Genomic DNA, 20,781 nt, shown 5'->3' on the forward strand with positions numbered 1-20,781 from the left:
TTGATGAATAAAGGGATCAGAGGTTATAGGGAAAAGGCAGGAGAATGGGGATGAGAAAAAAAATCAGCCATGATTGAATGGTGGAGCAGACTCGATGGGCCAAGTGGCCTAATTCTGCTCCTGTGTCTTATGGTATCTTTCGGCACACTTTTTTTTCCCTTTTGGGAAGCATTTGAGGAGGTATCTGAGGGATGAGGAGGCTGATTATCAACCTGCTTTAACCACATTCGTGCTCCTTCCATGGCTGAGAAATCCTCGAGTGGGGCTTGAGCTTGGAGCTTTAGGCTAAGAGGCAGGGGCCCTATCCCTTCAGCCAGAAGACCTTATACCAGTGGAGGTGCTTTTCTGAAGTTATAACTATTGCGAGACATTAAAATATTCATTGTTGACATGGGGTCAACAAGTGGAGAGAAAATATTCCTCTCTTTCATCATTCACCTCTCTCACATTCTTTCCCTTAAAATATTTAAACCACTCTGAGCGGCTTGAGATGTATTGTTGTTACTTTTCTGCCAAACCAAAAAAAAACAGCTTTGACTGAGATCAAGCCCAAGACTCTTGAGGTGAAACTGCACCTCTTCCTAAACTTCTGGTGAGTACACAACATTCCCTTCACTGCGGCAAGTTAGCCAATTGCTTAACCACTTTATACTGAGGCACAAGTAAAGCAGTAATGTGGGAAGGAAGTAACCAAGTCTTGCAGGCAAAATAAGCCTGACATTTAACTTATTAAGCGGAATAAAGACTTGTTCTGTTCAAACTGCAGACAGTTGTAATATCTGCAGCTCAACTGGAAGCTGTAAGTAATGAGAGCCTTGCAGGTGCTCTAATGATTCTGTCACCATTAATTGGAATGTGCCTTGCGCTGTGTTAGTTTTTAACTGAGTCCAGGTTGCCGCACCTTGGGACCAGGCAAAAACCCATCGCCTGCTTCATCTCATGGTTTACACACATTCTGTTGGGCTGTTAAGATGCTGTTGGCAGATTTTGTGCAGAAACCTACAAGTTGGATTGCATGACTCTGCCGGTTGAAGAAAAATACGCGCAAATGAGTAATTGGATGGAAAGAAATAAAAGGAATGGAGCAGAAAAATGTAATTGAAACTGAAGCAAATATCTCAGAATTAATGGATACCTTTTGTAATTGCAGACGGAAAATCCAAACCTGGAGAGACCATATACATTCAAGGATTTTATTCTTCATCCTAGAAGGTAAATGGAAGTATTCAGTTTAACACAGATATACAGCGGACCATGGCTTCATTTCCCTCTGGGAAATACTTTAACATTATTGCGTGCTTGCTGTTCTACCTGGATTCTTATTTAGATTTGACTGTTGCTGGCAAAAGTCAAAATAGCAGATCACAACTTAGATTTGTACCCGATGAAACCTTTGGTACTCACATTTCAAGCTGTCAGAAGCTATTAATGGTCGTGCCAAGAAGTTAATAGAAACACTTAAAAGTTGCTGTCACTGTCGATGCTGGGATTTTGTTTTGACATTGGTGACATTTCAGGTGTATTTCTGAAAATGCAGTCAAAGTAACTAATCATAGAGGTTTACAGCATGGAAACAGGCCCTTCGGCCCAACTTGTCTATGCCGCCCTTTATTTTTTTAACCATTAAGCTGGCCCCAATAGTCCATATTTGGCCCATAATAAGAGACAAAATTGTACCCGCATCTACTACTACCTCTGGCAGCTCGTTCCAGACACTCACCATCCTCTATGTGGGGAAACAAATTGTCCCTCTGGACCCTTTTGTATCTCTCCCCCCTCACCTTAAACCTATGCCCTCTAGTTTTAAACTCCCCTACCTTTGGGGAAAAGATGGTGACTGTCTAGCTGATCTATGCTCCTCATTATTTTATAGACCTCTATAAGATCACCCCTAAGCCTCCTGTGCTCCGGGGAAAAGAGTTCCAGTCTATCCAGCCTCTCTTTATAACTCAAACCATCAAGTCCCGGTAACATCCTAGTAAATCTTTTCTGCACTCTTTTTCTAGAAGCTGATCCAAAGAAATGTGAGCTATTTGAAATATTGGCCATCCTGAGGCCAACCCTAAACCTACCTCATTCACTATCTCAAACTCATTCACTGTCGCAGACACATTAGAACAGTTCCATACGAACACTTAATGCTTAACCAATAAAATACTAAGCACCAGTGCAAGAGAGAAAATGACTCTTATCCACAGTTCCTGCATTTCAGCATGTCCATTGAGATACAAACAGGATTTAATCCTGATAATTAATTTCAAGTAAGTTCTCGGCACTAAAATGTATAAATTAGTTATTTGAAATGAGCAATTTTGATAAATAGAGTTTAATACTTGAAAAATTGAATTGTCAGATAATTTGAATTAAACAATTTTGAATGAGAAACTTGGAGATTTTGACATTTTGCCCGATTTAATTTCCCTACCTTGAGTATTAACTTCTTGCCCTTTGGGGTGTCGGGCGGTACTTCACTCAGATGTCTGTTTTCCACACTGCGTTACCATGGTGACAGTCCACAACTGTGGACAGGAGAAAGCCCTATGGACTTCTGCAATCTACCCAATATAGTCACTCATCAGAGACCGCTAGCCAAGTTTGAAGCTCATGGAATTGAGGTCAAATTGTTGACCAGAATTGGGAGATTGATTGAATGGCAGGAGACAGTAGAGCTAGTAGGCTTGTGCCTACACAGAACATGACCGGTGCTGTGCCAAAGAGATATGTGTCAGGCTTCAAGTATTCACATTATTTTTTAACTGCATAGATGCCGTATGGGATAAAGATCTAAATATCCTAGTTGGCCAATTATGCAAATTAGAGAGCATTGTAGGCAGTGTAGGTTGAAGCATATAATTGCAGGGCAATGTTAATTGTGTGAATGAGCAAAACTGCGGTAAATAGGTTTGAGTAGAGGAAAATGTGCGGGTCATCACTTTGGACCAAGGTTGGAGCAGAGTACCTTTCTATAGCTATAAGCAATGGAAGCCCAAAAAGACTAAATCTATGTCCGTAGATCATAAGAATTTCATCATGCGCAGGTGGGAAAATCATTACAAAAGCTCATGGAACATTGCCCTTTATATTTAGAGGACTAAAATAAAAGGGAGTAGAGTTACAAAGCCCTGGTTAGCCCCCACCTGAAATACTGTCTTAAGATCCGTGCATCTTACCTTTTCGAAGAATATATTGGCCTTGGACGGAGTCCAGCATAGATTTACCAGAATGATACCTAAACTCCCAGGGCTAATTTACAAGGAAAGTAGATTTGTACTTCCCAGAATTTAAATTTAGAAGTTTATTTATTAGTTTCACAATTAGGCTTACATTAACACTGCAATGACTGTGAAAATCCCCTAGACACTCTGGTGCCTGTTCGGGTACACTGAGGGAGAATTTAGCATAGCCAATGCACCTAACCAGCACGTCTTTCAGACTGTGGGAGGAAACTGGAGCACTTGGAGGAAACCCACGCAGACATGGGGAGAACGTGCAGACTCCACATAGACAGTGACCCGAGCCAGGAATCGAACCCAGGTCCTTGGCGCTGTGAAGCAGCAGTGCTAACCTTTTGTGCCACTGTGCCACCCTGAATTTAGAAGATTGTAGGGTAACTTTATCAAAGTTTTAATGATATTAAGGGGAGCTGATGGGGAAACTAGAGAGAAACTGCTTTGGCTGGTAGGTATCCAGAGAATATCGCTGATGGGTTGTGCTTATGATCGTGAGCTTGTTTGACTCCAGCCTGACTTCACCTGATCCTAATAGTTGCAGCAGTGAAATTAGGAAGCGCATCTAGACATGTAGGATGGTAGAAATTTGGAATTCTATTCCACATGTACCAGTCCCTGTTGGGTTAATTGTTAATTTTATATCTGAGGTTTGCAAAAATGTTAAGGGATATGAGGTAAAGGTGGTTACCTGGAATTGAGTCACCAATCAGCCATGGTCTTGTTGAATAGCAAAGTGAGCTTGAGGGGCTAATTGCTATCAGGAGTGTTACTGTTGAACTCTATCTTGTAACTAACTCATGTTCACTCTCCATGCATGTCCAGTGATTGCTGGATATCATTCTGAGGTGGGAACCCGAGCTGCTTTCTCCCTCTTAATCTGGGGGCACTGAAACTAGTGATAGTGTGCCTACTCTTAGAGTTTTATAGCACAAAAAGAGGCCCTTCAACCCATTGTGTCCGTGCCAGCCATCAGGCACCTATCTATTGTGATTTTTATTAATGACCTAGAGGAGGGGGCTGAAGGGTGGATCAGTAAATTTGCTGATGACACCAAGATTGGTGGAGTAGTGGATGAGGTGGAGGGCTGTTGTAGGCTGCAAAGAGACATAGATAGGATGCAAAGCTGGGCTGAAAAATGGCAAATGGAGTTTAACCCTGATAAATGTGAGGTGATTCATTTTGGTAGGACTAATTTAAATGTGGATTACAGGGTCAAAGGTAGGGTTCTGAAGACTGTGGAGGAACGGAGAGATCTTGGGGTCCATATCCGCAGATCTCTAAAGGTTGCCACTCAAGTGGATAGAGCTGTGAAGAAGGCCTATAGTGTGTTAGCTTTTATTAACACGGGGTTGGAGTTTAAGAGCCGTGGGGTTATGCTGCAACTGTACAGAACCTTGGTGAGACCACATTTGGAATATTGTGTGCAGTTCTGGTCACCTCACTGTAGGAAGGATGTGGAAGCGCTGGAAAGAGTGCAGAGGAGATTTACCAGGATGCTGCCTGGTTTGGAGGGTAGGTCTTATGAGGAAAGGTTGAGGGAGCTAGGGCTGTTCTCTCTGGAGCGGAGGAGGCTGAGGGGAGACTTAATAGAGGTTTATAAAATGATGAAGGGGATAGATAGAGTGAACGTTCAGAGACTATTTCCTTGAGTGGATGGAGCTATTACAAGGGGGCATAACTATAGGGTTCGTGGTGGGAGATACAGGAAGGATATCAGAGGTAGGTTCTTTACGCAGAGAGTGGTTGGGGTGTGGAATGGACTGCCTGCAGTGATAGTGGAGTCAGACACTTTAGGAACATTTAAGCGGTTATTGGATAGGCACATGGAGCACACCAGGATGATAGGGAGTGGGATAGCTTGACCTTGGTTTCAGATAAAGCTCGGCACAACATCGTGGGCCGAAGGGCCTGTTCTGTGCTGTACTGTTCTATGTTCTATTCTAATCCCATTTCCAGCCCTTGGTCTGTAGCCTTGCATGCTGTGGTGTATCACTTTGTTCATCTAAATGCTTGCCCTGTGATCAGCTAACTTAACATGGATCAGGTATAAAACCTGGGCACTACTTCCTCACTCCTGGAAGGTTTTGGGAGTAAAGTGCTTGACTTGAAGCAATATTTTAACAATGTAGAATAAACGTTTGAACGGGTGGCACGGTAGCACAGTGGTTAGCACTGCTGCTTCACAGCTCCAGGGACCTGGGTTCGATTCCCGGCTTGGGTCACTGTCTGTGTGGAGTTTGCACATTCTCCTCGTGTCTGCGTGGGGTTTCCTCCGGGTGCTCCGGTTTCCTCCCACAGTCCAAAGATGTGCGGGTTAGGTTGATTGGCCATGCTAAAATTGCCCTTAGTGTCCTGGGATGCGTAGATTAGAGGGATTAGTGGGTAAAATATGTAAGGATATGGGGGTAGGGTCTGGGTGGGATTGTGGTTGGTGCAGACTCGATGGGCCAAATGGCCTCTTTCTGTGCTGTAGGGTTTCAAAGATTTCTAAGGTTCAAGGTGTTGAATAGGAAACATTGAAAACAGGAGCAGGCCATTTGGCCCCTCAAGCTGCTCCGCCATTTAACTAGATTGTGGCCATTAATAAATACCATTTTCCCGCATTATCACCATATCCCTAGATATCTTTAAGATCTAAAAATCCATCAATATCTGTCTTGAATATACTCAGTGACGGAGCCTCCATAGCCCTCTGCGATAGGTAATTCCAGAAGATTCATCATCCTCCTCTCTGAGGGAAGAAAGTTCTCCTCATGTCAGTTCTTATTTTGTCATTTTTCTCTCCCAAGTCAGTCATTTGGCCAGTCTCAAATTCCACTATTATATTTGGAATTAAATTCATACGGCTGTGACAAACCAAACTAAAATGCATTGCAATACATAATCCTGGATATAGACCAAGGTATTAGCTTCATGACTCTCAAGATAACTTGCTCTTTTTATAAAAAAAAGAGTTGCCTTCAAATTAAAATGCCATTAGGAACTATCGTCTCCACCACTTACTAATTTTGAATTCACTCAGCGTGGAGTCTGGTTCATATCTGCCCTCCCCCCTCTGAGGTAACATCAGGGGCTGAAATCTTGGCATACCCAATGATTAATTGGCTCTACGTGTGATTTTTAAAGCCAAGATAGTTATTTATTTAATTTTTCAGTGTGCTATGGGAATTGCCACGGTAGAAATAATTATCCAGATGAGTGAAAGGCAGCCTTGGTGATCCATGGTGAGGCTATAATGCGCTCTTTGTGGTTATAAGTCGTTATATTTAGAAACATTTTTTTTTTTAAAAAGGACAATACAACTATGAAAAGTGGGATTTATTCTGCTTTGCCTCCTTGAATATCACCCGTGTTTGGACCAAAGTTGCTTGATTGTTATTAATTACTGCTTCTGCTGTATTTTCTGCAGTCATAAATCGAGGGTTAAGGGACATCTTCGATTAAAGATGACCTATCTGCCAAAGAGTAACGCTTCTGAAGAAGAAAACACAGAACAAACTGATGAACTGGAGGTAAGTGCAGCAGATGGAGGTTTTCTGATCATTCTTTTAAATGCTTTCACTTGGCCATGCTAAAATTCTCCCTCAGTGTACCCGAACAGGCGCCGGAGTGCGGCGACTCGGGGATTTTCACAGTAACTTCATTGCAGTGTTAATGTAAGCCTGCTTGTGACAATAAATAAACTTTAAACTTTTGATTGTTTAGGGTGGCACAGTGGTTAGCACTGCTGCCTCACAGCCATGATGTGGAGATGCCGGCGTTGGACTGGGGTAAGCACAGTAAGAAGTCTCACAGCACCAGGCTCAAGTCCAACAGGTTTATTTGGTAGCACAAGCCACAAGCTTTTGGAGCACTGCCCCTTCATCAGCTGAGTGGGAGTTGCTCACCTGATGAAGGGGCAGTGCTCCGAAAGCTTGTGGCTTGTGCTACCAGATAAACTGTTGGACTTTAACCTGATGTTGTGAGACTTCTTACTGTGCCTCACAGCGCCAGGGACCCAGGTGCGATTCCTGGCTTAGGTCACTGTCTGTGTGGAGTTTGCCCGTTCTCCCCATGTCTGCATGGGTTTCCTCCGGGTACTCCGGTTTCCTCCCACAGTCTGAAAGACATGCTTGTTAGATGCATCGACCCAAACAGGCGCCACAGTAACCTCATTGCAATGTTAATGTAAGCCTTACTTGTGACTAATGAACTTCTACTTTAATAATTGTGGAAAAAAATGGTTTAACCATTTCAGTTCCATTTAGCTTTCTTGAAATTGCTGTTTTGGATTTTTATTCAAAAATTAGAATTTTTATTTTTGTATTTCCAATGTTTGCGCACAAGGATCGCCGTGGGGATCAGTTTGTCCTGCTGGATGCTGCTATTTCATTGCTCACGTTTGTACCCCGCTGTGCAAGCCATCTGCTTCTAATAAATAATTTTTAAAAAATTAAGTCACAACACTGGTCCAGGTGCATACCAGGTTTTATAAGTCAAATTTTTATTTAAAATAAAAAATCAATTTACTCTTTGCACTTTGCCTTGTGAAGGAAACCCAAATGTTGCAACAATAACTTGCATTTAAATAGCTCCTTTTTAATGTGATCGAGCAATCCAAGGTTCTTATTGCAACTTTTGTTTTACTTCTCATTTCTTCCCCTCTTCTCCTCCTCCTCTCCTCCCCCCCCCCCCCTTCCGCTGACTCCCACTCATTTTTAATCTCCTGTCTTAATTTCCTACTAAATGCAAAACACCATTTTCTAGTTTCATCAACGGGCATTTCATATATTTGCAAACATCTGTCAGTATAGCTGCATCGCCCCAGGAGACGTACAGAAACAATCCAAAGTGAATCGTCTCATTTTTTCTTTCTTCGTGTTTGCTTTGCTGCAATTGTACAACTCACCCCAATATTCGTTGTGTGGGGAAATTACTTCCTGCTACTCATCGCTGTGTTAAATGGACATATTTAAGGGGAGGTGATGGCCTAATGGTATTATCGCCAGGCTATTAATCCTGAAGCTCAGCTAATGTTCTGGGGACCTGGGTTCGAATCCTGCCACGGCAGCTGGTGGAATTTAAATTCAACAAAAAATATCTGGAATTAAGAATCTACCCATGACCATGAAACCTTTGTCGATTGTGGGAAAAACCCATTTGGTTCACAAATGTCCTTTTAGGGAAGGAAATCTGCTGCCCTTACCTGATCTGGCCTACATGTGACTCCAGAGCCACAGCGACTGACCTCTGAACAAGGGCAACTAGGAATGGGCAATAAACGCTGGCCAGCCAGTGACACTCATGTACACGAATGAATAAAAAAAATCACAGTCATACAGTGCAGAAAGGCCCTTCGGCCCATCATCTGTTCCAACAATAACTACCACTAAAGGTGCGCTAATCCCATTTTCCTGCACTTGTCCCATTTCCTTGAATGTTATGATGTTTCAGGTGCTCATCCAAACATTCCCAAATATTCATGTGCTCATCCAAATAAATAACAACAATCTGCGCAAATTGCAGATTATATTAGAAGGAATCGACTTCATGTATTTTGGTCTTCAGGTAAGAAACTTAAATGAAACCCAAAGACCCGATAATCTGTAGTTCAGTTTTTAAGATGTTAAATGAGCCACTATTGGTTCTGTGTAGTTTTTTCATCGTTTAAAGTGTACATTTTGTGTGTGACAAGAAAAATAAGTTTCTCAAGATCTGTAATATTTTTTCATTTGTACACAGTACAAAAGTTGCAGTGTTTTTTTTTGATGTAGAAATATTACATTGGCTGTCAAAACAAGTGCTTCTCCACACTTTAATGTTGCTTTTTCCACAGCCTGGCTGGGAATTTCTGGACCAACAGAGCGTGTCTGTCCATAGCCAAGCACCTCCTGTGTTGCCCAACGGTTGGGAAGAGAAGCAGGATAATCTGGGGAGAACTTACTTTGTCAACCACGAAACCAGAACAACGCAATGGATTCGACCAAGTTCTCAGTAAGTCTTCGCAATTTTGCTGCATTTATGAAGGTGGGCACTCTTGATAGGGCTGGGATTAAAGTCCAGTCTCGCTGTAGCTGGAGAAGTAATCCTGCTTTGCAGTCCTTCAATGTTGCACTGTCTTCACTTGCAGTCTCCAAAAATAGCTGTTAGATTGGTCTCTATGGTGTCGGACTCTGTGAGCTGGTAGCCCTGTGTAATGTACTGCCAGAGAAACTGGGTCAGTCTGCAGATGATTCAAAAGATGCAACTTGGAAAAGGTGGCATTTGTTTCTGAATGACCTTGAGCGTAACATTTATTTATTTGTCGTTGGATGCCGTTAGCATCCAGTAATTCTGATTTAACCTTTGACTCCTCTTCTGCAGCCAGCTCTGCAGGTGAAGTGAAAACTAGGAGAAGGAAATGTAGTCAAAGTGAATAGCTGCACACCTATTATTAGAATGTGTGCCAGCAGGGGGAGACGCTGGTTAGTGAAACCACGTTTGTAAGAGGGAGGAATTCCTGCTCGAGTTAGCTTGGTGATTCATTCAAATTAATTTGTATACCAACTAAGTGGCCTCTTCCAATATGGAATAGCACAGTGTGTGGCACAGTGGTTAGCACTGCTGCCTCACAGCTCCAGGGACCCGGGTTCGATTCTGGCCTTGGGTGACTGTGTGGAGTCTCCCCATATCTGTGTGGGTTTCCTCCGGGTGCTCCGGTTTCCTCCCACAGTCCAAAGATATGCAGGTTAGGTGGATCGGCCGTGGTAAATTGCCCCTTCGTGTCAGGGTAAATATTTGAGGTTACGGGGTTAGGGCCTTGGTGGGATTGTTGTCAGTGCTGGCTTAATGGGCCGAATGGCCTCCTTCTGCACTGCAGGGATTCTATGATTCTTTCAATAATGGAAGTTGATCAGTTGAGTATTTTTAAAATATCGGTTTAGGAGTGGGGGAGCTTTAGTGACCTACTGGGTTGTAAATTTCTTGTCCTTACCCTATTACTCTGGAATTTTTGTATATGCGCAGTCTATACTAATTCTTCACATACTGAACTTTGGAATTGAGATTGGCCAGGTTTCATTTGCTATAACAACTATTAGGTGGAATGGAGTTGGGTTGATGTTATGGTTCTTTGCTGGTGGTTCCAGCTCCCGATGAACCCAGCACTTATTTGCCCGATTTACTCAGATCAGTAACAAGATGTGCCGGTCTTTTGCCAGGCCCTCCACCCTGGTGGCTGTCCTCAGTAACTGTGGCAATTTGCTGCTCACAGCAAGATGCCAGCATCCTGCCAGCACTAATGTAACATAAACAGCAATATAAAAGCTGCTGAATTCCAGTTCATGCCCAGTGAGGGCCTGTTTTGGGCTGTGCCTCAACTCGTTTGACCTTTTGAGCTATGTTTATTTTTAATTTTATTCTTTGGCTGGACTTGGGCATTGTTGGCTGGGCCAGCATCAAATACCCATCCCTAAGTGATGAGCTGCTACCCTCCCACAGTCCAAAGATGTGCAGGTTAGGTGGATTAGCAGGGTAGATTCGTGAGATTACGAATATAGTGGGGGATTAGCAGGGTAGATTTGTGGGGTTACGAATATAGTGGGGGATTAGCAGGGTAGATTTGTCGGGTTAAAGTACAGGGCTGGGGAGAGGGCCTAGGTGGAATGCTACTCATGTGGTGGAGGTACATCCACGTGTAGGGGTGGCACAGTGGTTAGCACCGCTGCTTCACAGCGCCAGGGACCCGGGATGGATTCCCGGCTTGGGTCACTGTCTGTTTTATAACCGTTTGCCCCTTCTCCCCATGTCTGCGTGGGTTTCCTCCGGGTGCTCTGGTTTCCTCCCACGTTCTGAAAGACGTGCTGGTTAGGTGTAGTGTACCTGAACAGGCACCGGAGTGTGGTGACAAGGGGAATTTCACAGTTAACTTCATTGCAGTGTTAATGTAAGCCTTGTCACCAATAAATAAAGTTTAAAAACTTTAAAAAACAGTGCAATTAGGGATGGAGTTCCAGGATTTTGACCCCGCAACAGTGTTGCAACGGCGGGCATACTGTTCCACATACCACCTACTGTGCCCAAGCTGCCTACCTGCCTGGGAAGGCCACTTGAGTTCAGGAGTAAATTGGAACATTTCCGACCCCAGTTTCTCAGAATTGCAGCATGTTCCACATTTTCACTTGAGTGTTTTAAGCTTGTGTAACAAGAACAGTAATTGGAAACCAATAGCTACAGTAGTGGTTTCTCAGACTTTCAAACAAATGGCCCCTGTTTGAAGTGTGCTAGTGAACCCGTAACTAAGAGATTTCGTTTGTTATTTTTCTGCTTTTGTCTCGCATGGTATTTACTCATGGTGCTGAATGTTTCATCGAGAGTTAGAAGGTGAAGGAGCTGAGATCAAATCTACACTGTAAAAATCTAGCTCCTGTTGGCTGACTTCAAAGTCGTCTTGTTTCCACAAACCTTTTGGAAGAATAAAAAATTCTAAAAATAAAAAAGGGTGGCATGGTGGCACAGTGGTTAGCAATGCTGTCTCATAGCGCTAGGGACCCGGGTTCAATTCCAGCCTTGGGAAGTCTGCACGTTCTCCTCGCGTCTGCGTGGGTTTCCTCCGGGTGCTCCGGTTTCCTCCCACAGTCCAAAGATGTGCAGGTTAGGTGGATTAGCAGGGTAGATTTGTGAGATTACGAGTAGAGGGGGGATTAGCAGGGTAGATTTGTGAGATTACGAGTAGAGGGGGGATTAGCAGGGTAGATTTGTGAGATTACGAGTAGAGGGGGGATTAGCAGGGTAGATTTGTGAGGTTACGAGTAGAGGGGATTAGCAGGGTAGATTTGTGGGGTTACGAGTATAGGGGGGGGATTAGCAGGGTAGATTTGTGAGGTTACGAGTGGAGGGGGGATTAGCAGGGTAGATTTGTCGGGTTCAAGTATAGGGCTGGGGAGAGGGCCTAGGTGGGATAGTCTGCCAGAGAGTCGGTGCAGACTCGATGGGCCGAATGGCCTCTTCTGCACTACGATTCTATAATAGAATCAGGCAGTCTGCTTTGAACATTGAACGGCACAGACAAGAAGGGCCAAAAGGCCTGTTTCTGAGCTGTAATTTTCTATGGTTTTCTAAGGGGATGTGATGTTCTGTTCCTGATGTTTCAAGAAACTCTTGGGTATTACTTCTGATTGAAAAGTTATGTTTTTTCATTTGTTGGGACTTACCTGGATAGTCACATGAGCATTCTGGGAATGGAGGGATACAAACGAATGGTCCAGTTGGACCAATGAGCGGCACAGGCTTGGAGGGCCGAAGGGCCTGTTTCCTGTGCTGTACTGTTCTTTGTTCTTTGGGAGTGATTAAATCCCAACCCCCTGAAAGATTTGGTATTAAAAGGAAAAAGATGTGTGCTTGCATTGTGTGGAGGAAAAATACAGCCATAACCTTGGCTTTATGAGAAATTATCCATATTTACCCCACAGGGACACCGCATCTGACATAAACCGTTGTCGAAATAACATCCAGCTGGAGGCACAGCGTGTGTATAGTACCCGGAGACAAATATCAGAAGAAACTGAAACTGCTGAAAACAACAGAGATTCTCCAGATGTGAGTTTCAATAGTTTTCCCTTTTATAAAACAAAGAATCTGTGCAAGGTGTTGTGTTAGAAGTAAGCTGTGATGAAGAATTGGTTTGAAAGAAGAATGCAATATATATATTTTTTCAAAACTCTCCCTCAGCAGAGCTGGGAAGTTATAACTGACGACGAAACTGCGTTCAGTAGCTGCAACCCTCAGTCACCCCCACCTCCCCACACACCTACAGGACCGAACGCGGGATTCGACTTGCAAAATCAGCTTGCAGAGGAACTTAGCAGGCGTTTCCAGGCCTCTGGGTGTACGGTCACAGATCGACGCAGCTCCTGCTCGGTAAGTGGAATGGCCTCTTTAAGCCTCTTATAATTTAAATGCATGTGAGAGGGGAGGCGATGGCCTAGTGGTATTATCGCTAGACTAACAATCCAGAAACTCAGTGAATGCTTTGGGGACCTGGGTTCGAATCCCGCCACGGCAGGTAGTGGACTTTGAATTCAATAAAAAGTATCTGGAATTAAGAATCTACTGATGACCAAGAAACCATTGTCGGAAAAACCCATCTGGTTCACTAATGTCCTTTAGGGAAGGAAATCTGCCGCCCTTACCCGGTCTGGCCTACATGTGGCTCCAGAGCCACAGCAACTGGTTGACTCTCAACTGCCCTCTGCAATGGCCTAGCAAGCCACTCATTTCAAAGGCAACTAGGGATGGGCAATAAATGCTGGCCAGCCAGCAACGCCCACATCCCATACATGAATAATATTTGGTTTTGGTCTTCCCGTAATTAAAAAGTTAAATTCCTCAGGCGTCATGTGAAAGTTGTCGGTGTCTTCCTGCATGACACTACGGTTGACAAATTTGAGTTAAATGAATGTGGCCTGTCCATTTATTTGATTTGAGCAGTCATTGGCCAGGCCAGTCTTGGTGTACAGTTTGCATAGTTAAAACTGTGGGATTAATGTACAGTCCACTTCTAACATTATTCCATATTGTACTGACCACCGATTTAATCAGAATAACTTGGTTTAATATGATGTCCATTGAACCCTATCTTGGTCTCTGACTATGGAAAATTGTATGCCCACTTGTTCAGTCTTGTCTCGTCTCCACCTATTTGTCCTTCCAGTTCAGTTGCATTGAGTAACGCTGTTTGTAAAAATAAAAGATTTATTTCCGTGCTGATTTATTCTGAAATGGCGTGTGTTCTGTTTTATTTTCTCTAAGAGTCATTCCAGTAGACGAGGGAGTTCACAAACTATTCTGGAAGAACAGCCCATGCTGCCAGTTGTAAGTTTTGCCTTTTTCCTTACAGAAATTTGTCAACGTGCACAACCACTTCGTATTTTGGTGAATATGGGCGGCACGGTAGCACAGTGGTTAGCACTGCTGCTTCACAGCTCCAGGGACCTGGGTTCGATTCCCGGTTTGGGTCACTGTCTGTGTGGAGTTTTGATGTGGAGATGCCGGCGTTGGACTGGGGTAAACACAGTAAGAAGTTTAACAACACCAGGTTAAAGTCCAACAGGTTTATTTGGTAGCAAAAGCCACACAAGCTTTCGGAGCTCCAAGCCCCTTCTCACCTGAAGAAGCTCCGAAAGCTTGTGTGGCTTTTGCTACCAAATAAACCTGTTGGACTTTAACCTGGTGTTGTTAAACTTCTCACTGTGTGGAGTTTGCACATTCTCCTCGTGCCTGCGTGGGTTTCCTCCGGGTGGTCCGGTTTCCTCCCACAGTCCAAAGATGTGCGGGTTAGGTTGATTGGCCATGCTAAAATTGCCCCTTCGTGTCCTGAGATGCGTAGGTTAGAGGGATTAGTGGGTAAAATATGTAGGGATATGGGGGTAGGGTCTGGGTGGGATTGTGGTCGGTGCAGACTCGATGGGCCGAATGGCCTCTTTGTGTGCTGTAGGGTTTCTATGATTTCTATGATTCTGTTACTCAATAGGAGAAAACACCCCTAGGGCGTTCCTTTTAGGATGTGGTGCAATTTGGGACCATTCTGATCACCAAGATCCCTCGCTGCCAACACTTTTATCTGCCGCTCACACTTTCTTTTTCCGCTATTGCTCTGTACAGGAATGTTATCAATTCATAGATCCCCCTTTCCAGCCATAGCCTTGAATGTTATGACATTTTTAAGTACTTTTTAAAGTTTGTGAGGGTTCCCTTCTCTACTACCTTCCCCAGGCAGCGCATTCCAGACTCCAGCCACCCTCTGAGTGAAAAACCTTTCATCACCACCCTCTAAACCTCCAGCCCGTCACCTTAAGATTATACCCCTTCGTTATTGACCCTTCAACTAAGAGGAACAGCTGCTTCCTATCCACCCTGTCCATACCCCTCATGATCTTGTACATCTCACTCGGGTCCCCCCTCAGTCTTCTCTGCTCCAAAAAAAACAACCCAAACCTATCCAGTCTCTTTTCATAGCTCAAATGCTCCATCTCCGGCAACATCCCAGTGAATCTCCTCTGCACTCTCTTCAGTGCAATCACATTCTTTCTCTAGTGTGGTGACCAGAACTGCACACAGTACTCCAGCTGTGGCTGAACCAGAGTTTTGTGCGGCTCGAACATAACCTCCCTGCTCTTATAATCTATGCTACGACTAATAAAGGCAAGTGTCCCCGTGTGCCTCCTTAACTACCCTGTTAATCTGTCCTGCGCCTTCATCAATCTGTGGACAAGCACCACAAGATCCTCCTGTATTCCTCTGAGCTTCCTAGTGTCCTGGCATGCACTGAGTATTCCCTTGTCTTGTTACTCCTTCCAAAGTGCATCACCTTGCACTTTTCAGGGTTAAATTCCATCTACCACTGATTGTCCATCTGACCAACCCACCTGCAACCTAAGACCTTCTTCCTCACGATTAACCACCCTGCCAATCTTCGTGTCATCCACAAACTTGCTTATCATCCTCCCCATGTTCTCATTTGTACTGTTTATCTATGTCACAAATAATAAAGGATCCTTGTGGTTCACCACTGGACACCGGCCTCCGGTCACACAAACATTCTTCTACCATCATCTCCTGTCTCCTACCACTAAACCAGTTTTGGACTCAGCTTGCCAAGTTACCCTGGATCCCGTGTAACTTTACCACCTTTGCCAGTCTTCCATGTGGGACCTTGTCAAAGGCTTTGCTGAAATCTGTGTAAACTACATCAACTGCACTACCCTCATCTACACACCCGATCACCCAATTTGTTTGACCTGACCTCCCTCTGACAAAGCCATGCTGACCATCCCTGATCAAACATTGCCTCTCCGTGTGGAGATTAATTCTCTCCTTCAGAATTTTCTCCAATAGTTTCCCTCACTGCTCTGTAATTTCCTGGTTTATCTCTACCACCCTTCTTGAAAAGTGGAACCACTTTAGCTGTCCTCCAATCGTCTGGCACCTCTCCTGTGACCAGAGATGAAATAAAAGCTTGGGTCAAAACCCCTGTAATTTCCTCTCTTGCCTCCCACATCAGCCTGGGATACAACTCATCTGGACCTGGGGAGTTCTCCTCTCTTAAGCCTGCAAAAACCTCCAATACCTCCTCACTCCCTATGTCAAACTGTTCAAGAACCTTACAACCAATCTTCCAGAATTCTGTTTCTACATCCTCCTCCTCCTCCTCCCAAGTGAAGCCCAATGTGAAGTAATCGTTTAACACCCGTCCAATGTTCTCTGGTTCCAGACGCAGAATCACCCTTGGTCCGTAATGGGCCCCTACCCACTCCCTGGTTATCCTCCTTCCCCTTAATGTGCTTATAGAATATCTTGGGATTCTCCCTAATCATACCTGCCAGTGCTTTTTCATTCCCCCTCTTTGCTCTCCTAATTAGTTTTTTGAGTTCTCCCCTGCATCTTCTATACTCCATTAAGGCCTCCATTGATTTGCTCCCTTGGTACCTGCTGAAAGCCTCTCTTCTCTTTCTTGTCCAGTCCTGAATACTCCTGGACATCAGGGCTCTCCAACATTTCACCCTAAAGGGAGCATGTTGGGCCTGTACTCTCCCCATTTCCTTTCTGGACCCCCCCCACAATAAGCTGTTTCCAGTCTACCTTGGCCAGATCCTGCCTTATTTTAATAAAATCTGCCTTCCCCAATTCTGTTTCTTGGAGACCATCCCTTTTGTTTTACATAACAAATTTCAATCATACTGTGTTGTGGTCGCTATCACTAAAATGCTCTCCAACTGCCATCTTGGACACATGTCCAGCTTTGTTCCCTAGAAATAGATCCAACACTCCGCTGTCCCTTGTTGGACCTTCTAGATATTGACATTAAAAGCTCTCATTTCAAGAAATCTGCTAATTCCCAAACCCTTTACACTATGACTATCCAAATTAATGTCGGAAGTTGAAATCCCCTAATGTAATTACCCTATTATTTTAACACACCTCAGTGAATTATCCACATCTCTGCTCCCCTATTGCCTGCTGACTGTTTGAATGTCTATTATACACTCCCAGCAATGCGACTGCCCCCTTTTTTAATTCTGAAGCTCTACCCAGAAAGACTTATTTGAAGACGCTTCCAAGATATCATCCCTCCTTATTGCAGTAACTGACTCCTTAATTAATAATGCAACATCACCTCCTCTTTTATACTTTCCCACCTCTTGCCTGAAGATCCTATACCTTAGAATGTTGAGTTGCCAGTCATGCCCCTCGCTCAACCATGTGTCTGATGGCAATGGTATCACAAGTTAATCTTTCTCAACACTCTAGCTACGACTGTAACATTCCATTCTGCACTCCTTTCCTTCTCTATGTACGGTATGCTTTGTCTATATAGCACAAGAAACAATACTTTTCATTGTATACTAATACATGTGACAAAAATAAATCAAATCACCAATTCCACATGTCAATGCATTCCCTTAAATTCATCAGTCTTACCAATAATGCTCCTAGCATTAGAGTACACTTTGGGGAAAAAAACCCTCAAATCACTAAAGTCATCCTTGCTGTAAACCTGTTCAGCACTTTCAGTATCAGTTGGGCAAAACTTGCCTTTGGTTGAACCTTTCTAATTTCCTTTAATATTAGCAGAAAGATGGTTTGATTTACGTTCCTCGTTGGGTCTCATTACCAGTGATTGATGCTCACGGCACTTAAATGTGCTATTGAAACGGAATCATTTCCAGAACTCTGGACCCTGTTGCAAGCTCGGTACAAAGGCTCATCTTGACTACCTAATTTGGTAGAAGTCAGACCTCCAACAGTGTCTTGAAACATAAACTCTGGTTCTGACATTCCCTGACCGAAAAGTATTTAATAACTGACAGGCATTTGTTTCCTAATTGGTAGACTTTGCCAACTTTAACAGCATTAGCAGGCTAATGTAGTATGCATTTCATGGTATAATACTCCTGTCAGCAGTGTATTACCGACAAGTGGTCTATTACCTGACTTCCAGTGAGCAATGCCACAGCACACATTTAACCTGTACGTAACACTTCCTCCAAAGGCTTAATGGAATTCAACATTAGTTTTAAAAGAACAAGCCAAGCTAGCAGTTAAGCATAAACCTTACACAAACACATAACATTTAAGATGAGATGAGGAGGATTTATTTCATCGTAGAAATCACAGAAACCCTACAGTGCAGAAAGAGGCCATTTGGCCCATCGAGTCTGCATCGACCACAATCCCACCCAGGCCCTACCCCCATATCCCTACACATTTACCCGCTAACCCCTCTAACCTACGCACGCACCTCAGGACACTAAGGGGCAATTTTAGCATGGCCAATCAACCTAACCCGCACATCTTTGGACTGTGGGAGGAAACCGGAGCACCCGGAGGAAACCCACGCAGACACGAGGAGAATGTGCAAACTCCACACAGACAGTGACCCAAGCTGGGAATCGAACCCAGGTCCCCGGAGCTGTGAAGCAGCAGTGCTAACCACTGTGCTACCGTGCCGCCCATTTCTCTGAGCACCGTTACTCTGTGGAATTTTCTTCCCCAGAAAGCAGTGGAGGCTGGATCATTGAATTTATTCAAGGCAGAGTTAGACAGATTTCTGATAGACGAGGGGAGTCGAGGGTTATTGTGTGGGGGGGTGGGGGAGTGGGCAGATGGCATAGAGGGGTTGCGAACCACGAGCAGATCAGCCACGATCTTATTGAATGGCGGAGCAGACTCAAAGGGCTGAATGGCCTATTCCTGCTCTTAAGTCTAGGAGAGTCTAAAACTAGAGGGCATAGATTTAAGGTGAGAGGGGAGAGATACAAAAGGGTCCAGAGGGGCAATTTTTTCACACAGAGGGTGGTGAGTGGCTGGAACAAGCTGCCAGAGGTGGTGGTAGAGGCAGGTACAATTTGTCTTTTAATTACGTGGGTAAAATGGGTATACAGGGAAATGGGCCAAATGCGGGCAATTGGGACTAGCTTAGGGGTTTTTAAAAAAAAAAAAGGGGCGGCATGGACAAGTTGGGCCATGCTGTAAACCTGACTCTAAGTCCTATGTTCCTATCTCATGTTGAATCTGCTGCAATAAACATATAAAACTAGATTAAAGCAGCAACTTGCATTTATATAATGTCCATATCGTAAAACATCCCAAGGAATTTTATTAAACATAAATTTGACACTGTGGCACATCGAATGTATTAGGATAGGATAAGTCTCTCCCAGTGCCTTTCTGATGTAGTTTTACAGTGGGTGTTCACATTTTAAAAACTTATGGAATTCCCATTTTCAAATAGAATTTTAATGTTTTAAAGCATATAAGCAAATCAAAACCTTTTCTATTTTTGGTCATTTCTTTGTGTTGTTGGGCTACATTGGCTGGTTTGATTTTTATCTTTTGTCTGTGCTAGATTTTACCCACTTCAGCAGGATTACCACCGGGCTGGGAAGTAAAGAAGGATGACAAAGGAAGAGCTTATTACGTCAACCACAATAATCGAACCACCAGTTGGACACGACCTGTTATGCAGGCAAGTTGTATGACAGACAATCAGATTATGCTTATGGGACCAGAGGGGAAATTTTAATTGTCGTTTTATCAGTATGGTGAAATTAAGGAAGCTTGTAACTGATGGTGATTCAGATGGCCCAATGGTATTATCGCTAGACTTTTAATCCAGAAACTCCACTAATGTTCTGAGGGCATGGGTTCGAATCCCGCCACGGCAGATGGTGGAATTTTAATTCAATAAAACATATCTGGAATTAATCTACTGATGACCATGAAACCATTGAGGATGGGCAGAAATACCCATCTGGTTCATTCATGTCCTTCAGGGAAGGAAATCTGCCGTCCTTACCTGGTCTGGCCTATATGTGACTCCAGATCCACAACAAAGTTGGAGGGCTCTCAGACTACAAGGGCAACTAGGGATGTGCAATAAATACTGGCCAGGCAGTGACGCCCATGTCCCACGAATGAATTTTTAAAAATTGAAGATGGATTATTTGCTGAATATAAACAATGGCTTACTGTTAGTGAATTTGCACATTTTTGAAATATAGCAGCTATTTTGACATTTAAACAACATTTTTTTGGATGCAAACTGAGAGGTTGCTACTCCCATCAGTAGGTGTTCCAATCTGAGTCAAGTTGCTGTCCCTAGAATCATAGAATCCCTACAGTGCAGAAGGAGGCCATTCGACCCATCGAGTCTGCACCAACCACAATCCCACCCAGGCCCTATGCCCATAACCCCACACATTTACTCTAGCTAGTCCCCCTGACACTAAGGAGCAATTTAGCATGGCCAATCCACCTAACCGCTAATCCTTTAACACCTATCCTTTAATCAGATTCTGTATCCTGAGTTCAGGATTTAACTTCTAAGATTCCCTGCCTTCTCCCCTTCCTCCTCCTCCTCTTCCCCGGCATCCCAGCCACAAAGAATAGATTGATTGTTCTGTCATTGTAAATTTTTTCTCTCTCCATAAGTGATCCAGCCAAGAACTTGTGAAGCTGAGATTCAAATTTGATTTTCTACTGCCAGAATTTCTGGGCTATTTCTCATGATATCCTAACTGATTGATGGGCTATG

The 20,781-nt window shown here is 43.8% G+C and overlaps 1 protein-coding gene across 5 annotated transcripts in view; it reads left to right on the plus strand.

Annotated features, from left to right (window-relative positions):
• nedd4a (NEDD4 E3 ubiquitin protein ligase a) overlaps nt 1–20,781 on the plus strand; it is a 144,438-nt gene that overhangs the window by 96,217 nt on the left and 27,440 nt on the right. For 3 of the 5 annotated variants that reach the window (XM_078241458.1, XM_078241460.1, XM_078241456.1), the window contains 7 exons: nt 1,151–1,212; nt 6,640–6,742; nt 9,046–9,203; nt 12,659–12,785; nt 12,918–13,106; nt 13,998–14,060; nt 19,594–19,713. In XM_078241458.1, the coding sequence (XP_078097584.1) occupies nt 1,151–1,212; nt 6,640–6,742; nt 9,046–9,203; nt 12,659–12,785; nt 12,918–13,106; nt 13,998–14,060; nt 19,594–19,713 (822 nt within the window). The remainder of the gene's footprint in view (nt 1–1,150; nt 1,213–6,639; nt 6,743–9,045; nt 9,204–12,658; nt 12,786–12,917; nt 13,107–13,997; nt 14,061–19,593; nt 19,714–20,781) is intronic. The other 2 variants (XM_078241459.1, XM_078241457.1) reach the window with 1 other exon arrangement.

This window comes from Mustelus asterias, chromosome 24 (assembly GCF_964213995.1).
Source record: "Mustelus asterias chromosome 24, sMusAst1.hap1.1, whole genome shotgun sequence".
Taxonomy (NCBI): domain Eukaryota; kingdom Metazoa; phylum Chordata; class Chondrichthyes; order Carcharhiniformes; family Triakidae; genus Mustelus; species Mustelus asterias.